The sequence below is a fragment of the Meleagris gallopavo genome, chromosome 9 (assembly GCF_000146605.3).
Source record: "Meleagris gallopavo isolate NT-WF06-2002-E0010 breed Aviagen turkey brand Nicholas breeding stock chromosome 9, Turkey_5.1, whole genome shotgun sequence".
NCBI classification, from domain to species: Eukaryota; Metazoa; Chordata; class Aves; order Galliformes; family Phasianidae; genus Meleagris; species Meleagris gallopavo.
Window position 1 is genome coordinate 11,269,538 of NC_015019.2, and position 13,586 is coordinate 11,283,123.

The 13,586-nt window shown below is 44.0% G+C and overlaps 1 protein-coding gene across 1 annotated transcript; it reads right to left on the reverse strand.

Moving 5' to 3' along the window:
- Positions 1-7,084: 7,084 nt before the first annotated feature.
- LOC100545276 (putative threonylcarbamoyl-AMP synthase) lies at positions 7,085-12,941 on the reverse strand. The gene is made up of 8 exons (XM_003208391.4): positions 12,831-12,941; positions 12,169-12,273; positions 11,393-11,502; positions 10,718-10,912; positions 9,383-9,545; positions 8,397-8,562; positions 8,159-8,253; positions 7,085-7,607 (listed from the first exon to the last, which is right to left on the reverse strand). Exons 1-8 carry the CDS (start codon positions 12,913-12,915, stop codon positions 7,522-7,524), a joined length of 1,005 nt encoding a protein of 334 aa, XP_003208439.2. The 5' UTR covers positions 12,916-12,941; the 3' UTR covers positions 7,085-7,521.
- Positions 12,942-13,586: the final 645 nt, after the last annotated feature.

Sequence of the window (13,586 nt, forward strand, 5' to 3'; positions counted from 1 at the left end):
CTCTCTGGGAGACAAAATAATCTCATGAATGGGCCTGTTTGTGAAAAAAACAACACCTTAGTCCCACTGGGGTTGGAAACGACCCAGGAAGCAGGCCTGTTCCTCCTTGATTTTTCCCTTTGTACAGTCCAGACATCTGTGTCAATGGAAAAAAGAATGGAAAACAAAGAAAGGCATTTTCTAGTCGCAGGAAAAGCCAACTCACCTTTCTGAGAATAGAACTGTGCCATAGGAACAGGAACTGACTCAATGGCATCTTCGTAAGGGTGCATGTTGGTATAGTGGGTGGATCTGATACTGCAGCGGGTAGAGTGGTTCAGAGAGGAAGGGTGGCATCACCACTACCTCCTGAGTGAACCAGCTGAGAAAGGGCTTGAGACACGGACAGAATCAGAAATGCCCCATAGCTGCCTCTGATTTAAGAAAACACCAAGAACTGGGAGCTGTAGGGACACAGATCTCGTCTGTTTGGCTCCTTCTGCTGAAATATGAAAACCAGCATCCACCTATGGCTCAGGATGGGACATGAACTGGAAGAAAAGGCAGAAGGCAAGTCCTCCTTATTGTGTGGAAATCAGTCAAAACAAAACCTTTACATCTCCTTGATACTACAGAGGGCATATGAAAACACAACCTGCAGTGATTTTTTGTTATACTCACCTTGCTGCATTCTTCCTGTTACTCCTCCCTGTAACATCAAGTGTTTATGGTTATTACTACAGCATGACCAGATAATCTGGTTTGTCATATTTTGAAAGAATATTAAGAACAACAAAAAACAGCATATCTCAAAGCTTGCGCCAGATCTTCAACTGTTCTGCAAAATCCGTTTATACTTATATTGGATTTCTGTCTGTGACGGCTGTGTTGCCAAGAGCCGAGCAACCTGTAATGGTCTTGAGCTATCTGGGTGTCCCCAGCTTTTGTGCCAGCTATAACGATAAGGAATTTATGGAGCAGCTCTGTGCTGAGGCTCAGAATAAGGCAGAACAGAGATAGCTGCATGACAGAAGAAATTAACTGTGTAAAAATCTTTTGGGAAAATACCAGCAGTCTGTAAATTGAGGCTCTTGAGTCAGGATGGGGAAGTCTGTCCTGTGCATCCAGTTCAGCGCTGTCCCTGCACCTGGCTGCGGCTCTGAAGCCCCGTTAAAAATCTGCTGAAATCATGACACATGCACAGAACCAGCTTCTAACTCTTACAGCTTCCACTGTGACCTTGAGCAGGCACCCTAAGATGGCAGGATATGCCCACGTTTCCGTTCTGTGCACTGTGCCATAGGATGAGTTAGTATCTGCAGCCCCTGACCAGGCTCACCTTATGTCCTCAAAATTCCCGTGAGCCTGCTGACTGCCTGTGGCATCCTCCCACCCGCAACCTTGCAAAGGGTCAGGTCACCATTCCAGGTTATCAGATCTTGTGTGGCCTAGGGCTTTCCACAGACTCTGTCCTCCTTCCTATCTCCCTGCAGGTCTCCAGGCCTTTCTTGCCTGTGGCTGCCAGCAGCTGTGTTCACTTGCAAAATAAACCAAGTCTAAATTACTAAAACAGAGCCTGTAGTGGGAAGCAGAAATGTTGATACAGGAGGAGAAATAGAGAAGGAGCAGACAAAGTAGCTTTGCTTAGATCAGATCCAGTGAGCAGCAATGACCATGACCAGTGGCACACAGGATGCAGGCATGATTCCCCTTGTCCATGATGGGAGCTGAGATGGGTTTCTTATAGACTTCCAGAACCAGTATTAGTGTTACATCCTCCACTGCACTTCCAGGCCCTAGCTCTCCGAAGACACAATGAAGAATTGATAAACCTAAAGCCCTTTTGTCCATCTCTCCTCAGAGACAAATGTCTGGTATGAAGCAGGTAGCTCTCGGGGCCTTGTAGCTGAAGGTTATCATCATACATCTGATGGTCCTTTGACCTTGTGGTGCTACAGGTACTCCTGTATAAGGAGGAAGTGAGTTCTACCACGTCTGTAGGGGAAGGGTAAGAAATAGGCATGTTTGTGTGTGCACAGTAAATGCTAATACATTGATTTTTTCCCCACTCCTCTGCATGAAATTTTATTCAAAATTTTCACTGACAAAATGCCTAGTCATGGAGCTATGACCTCACTGTCTCAAGGAAAATGCCTCATAAAATTGAGAGATTATGTGAAATAATCAAAGAGTGAAAAACAAACGAACAAACGAACAACAACAACAACAAAAAAACAGCCCCAAGCCCCAAAAGCAAAACAAGAATGAGGAAGAAGGAAAGTAAGGAGAGTAGAGCTGAGCAGAACCGAAAGCAGATAACACAACTCTTTGCACATGAGTCAGCTCCAGGTGTGGAGGAACCAACTCCTGGAACATACTGTCATGGCCATGTCCCTCTTGGGGTGGTATTCCATCCATCAGATTTCAGTATCTTTCTTGGAACAGAGAAGTGATGCCCTTCCCCACCAGTGACGTTCAGTGCAATTTGCTTTTGTGATGATGTGAGTCAACATTCTGTTTTGCAACAGTATTTTGCACTATGTTTCTTTTAATAGAACAGAAACTTTCTGCCCCTTTGTGTAAACCTTCTGCTCCTGTCTGTGCCTCTCCATCTCTTTCCTTCCCCTGTCTGAATTCACACACAAATGTGCTGCTCTTCCCTGGAGGAACTGATGTTATGTCCTTGAAAACCATTTCACTAAAGCTCAGCTAACTCCTCAGCAAGCACGAAGGTTGAGAAGTGGGGCAGAATGAAGAGATCATCCACAGAAGAGACTTAGAGACAAATGTGACATGGTTGAAATCCAATATCCCTAGTTCCCCTTTGGTTGGGATCTAAAGGCCTCATTGCTCATTGCCACCTTCCATTTGGAAATGAGCCTTCAGCAATATATAGCATCTCACAATGGAAAACACAGCAAGAGGCATTAAGGCTATTGCTAATAGCCCTAATGAAAGGACCCTGTGTTTAAAGAGAATGAATAAAGGGACTGAGGGCTCATGTTGTTGATCTAAGGGAGGTGTGTTTGTTTCTCTCTAACCTTGCAAAAATGCTAGCAGGAGTGGTCCAGGCTTGGGGAGTTTGTTTTGAGTCCCTGGGAAGAATTGTGAGGACACAACTACACAACAGTTGTTAATGCTCACCAAGTTCTTGAGCCAAATTTCTGTGAAACAAAGACGTGGTACATGTGTGGAATCAGGATGCAGTGCTGCTCACCCACCGTGGGTTGCTTACTGATCATATTCCAGGTTCATTTGTTATGGAAACAGCTCAGAGCATGCTGGTGAATTTAATACTTGGGTAAGGTGGCAGAGTGGACAACCTGATGTGCTAACCTAAGTCATGAAAGATCTCTGGACACCCAATAGCTACTGGATTTAGAGTTGTTCGTACTGGGAAAAGACTTGAATAAAACCCTCCTGAAGGCAGAAAACTTCATCGATTGGAATCTGGACTTTTCTTTGGCTTTTCTTGAAGTTATTTCCTGGGCACGTCCTCAGTCAGCTTTACTTTTACAGTTCCTATATTACTGTGGTCTTGCCCATCCAATTGGGCATTTCTGACAAAAATCACTGGAGGTTATAAACAACAGGTCACAGCTTTTAACAACAAGACTTCGTCATGATGATAATGTAATGGAAATGATAAGATAATAGAACAGGGATTTACCCAAATCTGTTCTTATAAGGAAATGTTACTCTATTTAGCAGCATCAGAACAGCAACAAGAAATAAAATTTATTTCCTTGTTAGCTGAAGAGAAAATCATGCTTATTCCCGGCACAGACTGGGGAGGCGGAAGAAATCGTGCAATTTATTGTGTTGAATACAACATCTGTTTTCCCTTTGATGTCTCTCTCCTGATACTGGAAAATCGGTACAGTGCAAACATCTCTTTGCCATAACCTCTCGCCAATCAACAGAATACTCACTAGACTGAGTGTAAACCCAGGTAGTAACGATTGACTTTTTTTTCTATAATCTCATTTGTTTGCTTTTTAGTAAGCAATAGAAACTCAGTGCATAGAAACTTCTTTGTCTTATATTTATGGCTTTCACTCTACCTGTACATAAAGACTGATTATTGATTAAATAAGTGTTCTACTGACAGGTAATCTTTTGATTTTCAAGAGTATTTCCTTGTTCTCAAGGAAATATCTCTGAAAAATCATGGTTCTCCCTCAAAATGAGCCATCATCTGAAGCCAAGAGGGAAAATTTCACCAGCATATACACATACATGAAACATTATTTCTGAAAATAGACAGTTTGGGATCCCTCTATAGCTACTGTGGCACTTTAGGCCAGCAGATTATGACAGCAAAACTCCAAATTATGACTGAGAGGAAAGAATCAAGCCTTCAGTGGGTTTATGTCCTCTGAGATGGAAAGAACTGTCTGGTTGTTTTGAGATGAACTCATTTCATAATCCAAACTCAAGCCATAGAGTTAGGCTTGTGGATTTCAGGGCTAGATGATTTCTTTATGGATCTAAAAACAGTCTGAAATTTAGTCCTGCCTTAAGTCCTTCAATGAGTTTGTCCCAGAGAAGAGAAATGAAGCCCTGCCCAGTGGACTCCAGAGGGCTGAGCTGTGTTTTGAGGGAAAAGCAACCCAAACAAGGAATTTTTAAAGAGCCTTTCATCTTGGATCTTTACAACACTTTTGCCATCTTTGTCTGCCATCAGTAGAAAGCATGCTCCTATGCTTTCTTATCTTGCCCCACTTATAACCTAAACTGTAGATTTGTCTATAGCTCTGAAGTTGCAAAATGGTTCTTAATTTAAAACCTGACTTTCTCATCATCACAGTGTGTCAGGTGCTTTCCTCGAGGGCTGAGACATTCCAGTTGTGATTTACCTGCCAGATAGCAGCAGTGCAAGGTGAGAGCCGCTCTTGCCACTGGAAAATTGTTCGCATAGAAAGACACAGGAGATCACAGGCAATACTTTATCTTGGTTTACCAAATCCTGGGCTGTTTGTTGCACTAATCACAGCTCGTGGTGAAACACACATCCTTGCCAGAATGCTATGGATACTCTCGCAGTCCTGTGCCACCAGTATGGAGACAGTCTAATGTAGACATAGTGGAGGGGATAAAACGAGACTTCCTGCCTTTTTTATTGTTATTGTTATAACAATTTATGGCCACCATTGACAACCACATTTCTTTGGAAAGGTCAAGGAGTTTTTCAAGTATTGAAATGTGAGAGAAATCCCATGCTGTGGGACTTCACCACATGCTTGAAGTCAAGCACATAGAATCATAGAATCATAAAGGTTGGAAAAGATATATAATATCATCCAGTCCAACCATTCAAATAGTCCAGTATGCTGGGTAATGGACCTCACCTGGCCTTAAAGACATTTACTAAGTGCTTCAGAGCAATGGGGCTTGCAGAAGATCAACAGCTCTTTGCACTACACTAATGACCAGTTGTTAGTAGTGGCTTTCTCTCTCTGTTTTTCTAATATGAATACACAAATCATTTATCTGCACATTTCAACTAAATATTCAGTGGCAGCATCTGCAGCTGAGATGGACAAGAACTACATGTGACTCTATCCCTGTGAAGAAGCAGGGTTTTATTGCACTGACTTCTTGATGGCTTTGTTGCGTGCCGCTTTGGGTCAGAACCAGGGAGAATTATAGCATTTTGCAATATCCCCAGAAATCCCTACTGTTTCATCTCAGCCCTCTTTGTCTCCCTGGTTTCCTGCTTCCCTCCCAGCTGGCCCAGCCTTGCTCTGGCTTTCCCAGCATCTGGGTCCCCGATGCCAAATGCAGCTGAACCCTTTGACCTGTGCTGTGAGGTGCTTGAGGGGACAGGGAAGGGAGATTCCCACTCCAGGACGATCTTGCCCTAGGAGAAGGTGACCCACGGACTGGTCATATAGCTGCTACCCTAGCTAATGGCTCACCAGGGCGTAATATGTGCTTGCGTGTGGAAGAAGGGTACTGTGTGTGCAGAGGCTTGTTTAGCTGTCTGAGGGTATGTGCAGGGAGGGGAGCATGACTTCACTCCACTTAGAGAAGTTGGCAGGGGCTGAAAAACCAGAGAAGGCTGGGAATGTCCTGCAGTGCCCAGCACAGCCTACAGTGAGTGCCCTTGGCAGAGGGTACAGGTGGGTTTTGGGGTCAGAAGGCTCCAGGTTGCAGCGTCAAGGGCAGTCTGTGCTCAGACCTGAGGAACAGATGCCAAAGGCTTTCAATTGGGACTGTGGGTAGTGACATAACATCCATCACATGGAGCCAGAGTCAAAGCTGCTATTTATGGGGACTTCTGAGCACAGGCTAAATGGCAGGCTGCACCTTGAGGAGAAGCAGAGCGACAACAACTCCAGTGCCAAAGCAAGCTGAGCACGCTCAGAACCAGAGTCAGTGTTTGTTTACGTGTTCGTAATGAAGTGTGGGAGGAATGTAGCCCCAAAAACCCCACCAGGTTTGGCTACTCAAGTCTTGGAGGAGTATCTGGTGATTTGGGAGGGAGGGAACTCCTGCTCTGATGTGACCTTGGCGAGAAGCCCATGAGAAGCAGAAAAGGATACTCCAAAGCTATGATAAAGGGGAGCTGGAAAGGGGCTTGTCCCTTGGGTGGTAGGAGATGGTGTTGCATGCATGCCAAGGGAACAATCTGCCTGCCCAGAGTAGGAGGGAGGAGAAGGAACAACTGTAGGGAACTGGCAGAGATTTGCTGCTTGGACACTGCTTCTGGTACAGGGAAAAACATTACAGAAACCCTCCAAATCTGAATTTCATATATGTGTTTTGAAGCCAGCCTTTGGGCCCTAGCTCATTGTTTTTTTTAATAAGGATTGCCTCCTTCAAGAGTGAATTCCCCTCTTCCCTGATTTCCCCTCAGCCTCCATTTACCATGGGCCCACATCAGCTGCTGCTTTCTGCATTAAGTACCCCAAGACCAGCTGGGAAGTGTCCTGGTCCAAGCAGGGAGTGGCTGTGAGGATGCCAGGGCAGGGCAGGGGGTGAATAACTCACTGTACACCCTCTGTCAGGAATGTGCCTTCCAATATTTATTTCTTCCCCTAGCGCTTAGTGGTAGAGCATTGCAGTTTTTGGAGGATGAACAGTTTGGTGGAAAGCAAGTGAAAGCTAAAGACTTTTTCTTATATTCCAAAAAGAAGATTTATTTAGTTGAATTCAGCTGTTTAAAATACACAGATCTGAGTGTTGTAGAAGGGAGTATACAAGCAAGCATGAAGTCCGCAGTCCAAGGCACTCAGGAAACACTGGCGCTCTGGGAATTCCTGCAGTGCAGCATCAGCTCCTGATCCTGCTGGCACTCTGTGGGCAGATTTCCTAGCGGTTTCAGGCACTTACTGGAGATAAACAATTAATAGCCACAGAACGCTCCCAGGAGAGACACTGGATGGGAAAGTGCTGCTGCTTCCCAAGGAGGTAAGTGCTTGATTAGAGAAGGTATGGCTTTCACAAGGCCAACTGCTCCAGCGAGGTTTGGGATTCATCATGTCTTTTTGTGAGAGTAGATGCTGTTCCTTTGCTCAGAGGAGGTTTTCTTCGGTGTCAGACTACTCTGTTCTTTACTCTTTCAAATATCTGCATCACCTTGCCTGCTGGTATGCAGCCTTCTCTCAAGATGGTGATGCCACCTTCCCAGAGCAAGAATGAGAAAATTAGGATAATCCCCAAAGGGGGAAAGAAAGGAAAAGGGATTATGTTCCAACATAAAGAAACACAGTGAACCAATAAAGCCATCTAGATACTTAGTGCCTCCAAATAATAAACTTTGTCAGAAAGAGTTTAGTTTTTTACTAAAGAATCCCACCCAAATGATGACCCAGAGCCAGCAAACAAGACTACAGTTTGTGTTTCTACATTGCTGTGGATGAACACCCATTACTCTATCTTAATTCTGGTGGTCTACAAGGAACGTATGCCCTTCCTTTCAGAAGCATTCACCCTCACACTTGAAGCATTTTCTCTCTTCTAAGGCAAATTTTGAGGCATAGCTTTGCTTCTCACTGCCTCATTCTGCTAAAACAGAGGCCCTCCAAAGACATCTTTTGTCAACATGTTTGCAAACATCTGGGCACACGAGACCTGTTACTCTTTGAGAACACTGTGCTGCCAGTTTGATATTACTGAAAGGAATGGGAGCAACCATGGAATATACTACTGGAAAGGTGCTTCTGACACTCACTTTCATCAATCCTTGTACAGTTGACCACAGTTGATGCTACCACTTCATCAGATTCTCCATCACAGAGAACACCCTCCAGCTTATGGCCGAGACGTCTGTAGGGAAAAGAAGAAAGAAAGCTGCATGGTACTTCATACTGCCTTATGCTGAAGTTCCTCTCAACATAAAGCATCAAATCATGATGGCTGCCCACCTATTGGGTGGTTTGCAGTAGAAATGCAGTGAACAGGGTACTCACGAGATGACCATGTCGTGATGTGTGCTGTCAACTTCTCCACTAGGATTAGCAGATGTGATTGCCAAAGGCCCCGTCATGTCAATGAGGTGCACAAGGACAGTCAGGTCAGGCACTCTGATCATTATACTGTCTTGAGTTCCCACTCTGCTGTAGCCTTCTCCAACTCCTTGAAAGACAAACAGAGGATGCTGGAAGAGGTCTACTTGGCAAGGCATTGTTGGAATACCGCCTACTCTCATTGCAAGTGACTCTGCTCCATATGCCAAATAAAATGGCAAGACTCCTTGTGCAATTTCAGAAAAGCAGCACATTTGATCAGAAATCCATGAGTGCAGCTGTAAGATTTTGGGAGTAAGAGAATAGTAAGAATCAGAAGGGAAAATCTCACAACCTCAGTGGCTGCAGATCAGCATAGCTCTTTTCATAGATAATGGATTTACCTACATCCAAGAATCAAATTCTTTGTGATTGTTTCCCACCTCCCTACTCTTTGCCACACACCTCCACCGGGTTAGCATGCATAACTCCTATTTGCTTCTCTGTATTCTAACATTTCCATTGATTCCCAGAAACTAAGTCTATGTGCAAATCATACTGTTTCTTACAGTGTTTTCTCTTAGTCCGTATGTCAGGAAGGAAAAGGGTCCAAGTACATCCTTCTGTTCTGGACTGCTCATCTCTTTTTGATCCTCCACCCATGGCTTGCTCATTCCTAGCTAACAGCAATGAGCTTGCAAGATGCAACCCTCCCAGACCTCCCAGATGAGCCTCCCTTTCTTTGAGTCTGACTGGATTAAAGAGACCATCATGCTGGTTCTCATTGCCTATGAGTCATTCCAGCACTTTAACATCCTACGTTTAACGTAGTACTAAGATGTGTAAGAAGTGTTTTCTCAGGGTAAAATGAACAGAAGCTCTCCCCCTTGACATCTCAGAGAATGTATAGATTTCTGAAATCATGAAAGGTGTTGTCCTGTTCAACTCACCTAACTTCTTCAGCCATTCTCCTTTCTTGATAATGCAGCCAACACCACCTGGGTAAACATTTTCCATGAATTCCCACAGCAGTGGGCTGATGGGAGGAGCAGCTGCTCGCAGCTGATCCAGGTTTGAAATGAAGATGCAGATGGGCTTCTCTTGAGGCCTGTCCTACAAACCAAAAAACAGAAAGAAAAAAGTCTGCATCAAGAAGATCTAAGCCCACTGGATGTATACTGCCTAGGGACCACAGGCTCCAAGCAAGTAAGGCACTATCTCTGCTGAAAATACTGAGCATAGGAGTGGATTGCATGCTGTGATTTGTGCCATAGCTCAATCTGCATGTGCAAACTGAAGAAGAGAGAGGACAGTAGGCTGCTCTTGGGATCTTGGCAGGATGTACCCAATTCCCCTGCTTCAGACACAACCAACGCAGGCAGGGCAATGTTCTTCTCATTATCAGTGTTTTCAATGTCTTATACACCAGAGGCCTGATTTTCTTCTAACTTGCTGGTATAAATCAACAGAAAACCCAACAGGATAGTGGAAGGGAAATCTAACCCCCTGAAACTGGTATCTATGTGACCACTTCTTTAGTTCTTTGGTGCTTTGACATAAGCTTGTTATAAAGTGAGCGATGATATGGAAGGAAAATAAAAGAGCTCAAAAAGCAGTGTCATTTCAGTCCTCAGCTGACATCACTTTCAACAGGGCCAAATGACTAAGGAACTGGGCATGTATTTACATTCTGTTTATATTCTCTCAGTGACAAGGAAGGACAGCATTGGCACCAAAGCAGGACAGAAAAGACTGCCTTTGTTGCTGATGTTCACACTAAGTGCCAGCTGAGATAGTCTGTTATGCTTATTTCTCCAGGCTAGCCAGGAAATTGCCTCATGGAGAACTGAAGGGGCCAAGCTGCAAAAGAGTATTTAAGGTGCAAACTTTGGGTCTTCTTCCAGAACTGAATGTCTCCCAAAATCTGGGCAAGTTTAAACCTGGGATTCTGATTCAGCACTTCATAAAGCAGAGAGGACAGGTTTGGACCCAATTAGGACAAGTGTCAGGGCTGTTCAAGATTGGGTTTTTGTTTTGTCCCCTTCAGTGAAGCAGAAAGTTGCTAATTCCCAGTGCTACACACCCAAATCAGTGAACGCTCTTCCTGCCAGTTGTTCAGTTTAAAAAAATGTCCCGTGGCCTTTTTGAAGCTCCTGCTAGACTCTACCTGCTCAGTTCTGAGTCAGAACAACTTGGAAGAAGGGGTTCCCATTTCTCTTTGCATACATTACTGATCTATGGGATGCCAGCAGCATCCAAGTAACAAGTCAGTTTTGTATCCGCACCTTGATTCTGTAGACTTTCTCAATGGCTTGAGGGTGTCTGCAGGAGGCTGCCAAAGCATACACGGTGTCTGTTGGGACCCCACACACTGCTCCTGTGTTCAGCAAGTCAGCAATGGTTCTCAGGCCACTGGTACAGTGGGACTTGGGGCAGATGCAGGGTGGGGGATCTTCAGTGTTCTTCTTAGAGCTCTCAGCCTGATAGTAATCAAAGCCATTAGCGTGGGAATAAGCCAATATATGAAATACAGAGAATGATCTGTCCCTGTTTGTTGGAGGGGAATTGGACCAGATGCCCTTAAAGGTCCCTTCCAGCACAAATGATTCTATGATTCTATGATTTGGTCTCCTTGAACACAGACATCTCATTGTACCATTCTCTCTTGGCCTCAAAAGGCAGAGGCAGCACTTTAAGGTGTGTTTCACCTAAAGCAGGTGACATTAAACTTGTAAGTGTCCTTGCCTATTCTCCAGATTTCCATACACATTATTCCTAGTGGAAAGTACCTTGTTTTTGGCTCAAATCTTCCTACAGCAGTACTGTGACAAGGATTTCAAATGGCAGTAAATGGGTCAAAGAAAGAAAGATAGAAACTTGCACTCCTCTAGGCAAGACTGAATACCTTGGAATATTCTCCTAAACAAGGAAGCTACACTGTTATGCAAAACATCTCTTACTGTGAACAGAGAGGGTCCCATCATCATGAGGTCCTTCCCAAACATGCTGTTTGCAAGTGATGCTGTTGCTCCGTAAAAGCAGATGATGCTGAAGATGCATAACATTACAACTGAAAATCAAACCACAGAGGGTCAAAGGGAGGAAGAGTGCTGGCGAAGTTTTATTTTCTTTTGTGTCTCGTCTTCCCAGAATTGCAAACTTACTTCAGCTTTTCCTGTCACACAACATTTATAGTCCAGCACATCTGTGAGTCTAAAAATTCAAGGCATTTCCAGGCTGGTCTACCTGACATTTTTTTTTAATTTGCTGGTGGAAAACCTTCTAAAAAAAACATCTTTCTAAAGCACTATGTATAATTTCAAATCAGTCTCACTTGCTACAAAGCCAGAATTTGAACAGAACTACATCCATTCACGTCAATGGCATATTAATTCACTCCAAGTCTTGGCTCACCGAACAACTACTAGAAAGTAGAACTGTACAGAGCTTCAGGAGTTCATCTTGATTCAAAAGTATCTGCCATACTAGATGTTTATTAGGGGGCCCAAGTTGCTGCAGATGGTATGAAGGAACATTTCCTCCTGCAGCCATGGAGCCAGAACGCTCAGCATCTGCAGCTTGCACGTACTCAGTCTTCTAGGGGAAGATCACACAATCTTTTGCTTGCTTGCCTTTCTCCATACTGAACTGATGCAGAATATTGCTCCCCAAAGAGAGACCCACTCACTGCACCCACTGGGTGAAGGTTTGAGGACCAAGTTCACCTACAACTCACTTTCAAATGGCAAAGGGAGGATCTCCAATGTGAAGAGCAGAAAACAAATGGTCAGGAGCTCCACTACCAGGGTCATGCAGAGAAGCACCACATTAAAAGAGGAAGCTGTGGAAAGAAATATAAACAGGACTGACCCACATCAGAGAAATGCCTGTAAAAATGTGTGTGAAACAGCAGAAGAGTTCATAAATGAACTTAATTGTATCCGATCTGACTTCCCTGTTCACAGAGATATGGATGTGGTTTAGTTAGCCCTTGGCTTTCAGGAGAAAAACTGCCAAGCCGTTCATCTGCCAATACTCTGTGCTCACATGGAAAACACTTATCGAAGAGCCAAGAAGCAGCTGATTTACAGCAGCTGGGCTGGAGTTTGACTGTGGTTATATGCCAGTGGTCCAGTCCGTCTAACACTTTCACCTCATTTGAACCATTTATTTTCTTTGAAATGTTCTTCCTTTCCCTTATGACTGTTTCTTCTAAGCCCAGCTCAGCTTCTGTTACTGGCTGTGGGCAAAACATTTCAGTTCTTGCCTAATTGGTGTGACAGAGAGATCTGAGGCTCCCTTTCTTGTGCATTTCCTCCACAGAGTGCCCACAGATGAGAACAGTGATCTGGCCCCAAACACTCCCCAACATCAATCATCTGTGGTACTGAGACTTACCTAAAATCATTAAAAAAGCGTTGAGCACCAAAAAGGCAATAGCACCAGCAGTAAATCCTTCACTGTTCCCTGCACCTATGTTCATCAGGTGGCCTGAAATAGGACCAGAATGTTTAGTTGTGAGCAAGCCAGTAACGGAATGACATATCTGCAGTTCAAATTAATTGACTGTGATTGCTAAGAAGTATCCCAATGGATTGAAACCCATTATATCTGTAGTGCAAACTAGTTCAGGTATTAACCAAAGAACTGGTGATCATTATCAAAAACCCTGATGATTTTACTTCCAGCTTGTAAAAGACAAGAAAATCTGGCTTCAAAGACTAATAGTTTCCTGCCACTTTGGCAATAGGTATAAGTTTTCCCAGAGGTACTCATTTCAATAGAAGGGAGGCCGTGTGAAACGCTTCTGAACATGGTGCTGAATAAGGTTTCATAAAGCTCAGGCATTTTGAGATCTTGTTCCATGTCTACAAGCAGCTAAGATGAATTGTTCCAGGCTTTTGAAGCATAAATGCAGAACCTGGAATCTTCTGCCACCTAAGAAGTGTCTACTGAACTGTTATTCTGAAATAACAGTCCTACGGCAGTCTGAATCCTGTCTCATGACAGTTTAGCAGGGAAATCTTTACCTCAGTTGGGATCAAAGAAAGACATAATTCAGACTCCTGTAGTTGTCAGATCACCAAGTGACTGCATCAAGGGCAGTTAATTGCATGAGTATAAGACAGGTTGTTTGGCCATTCCCTCTTTTTT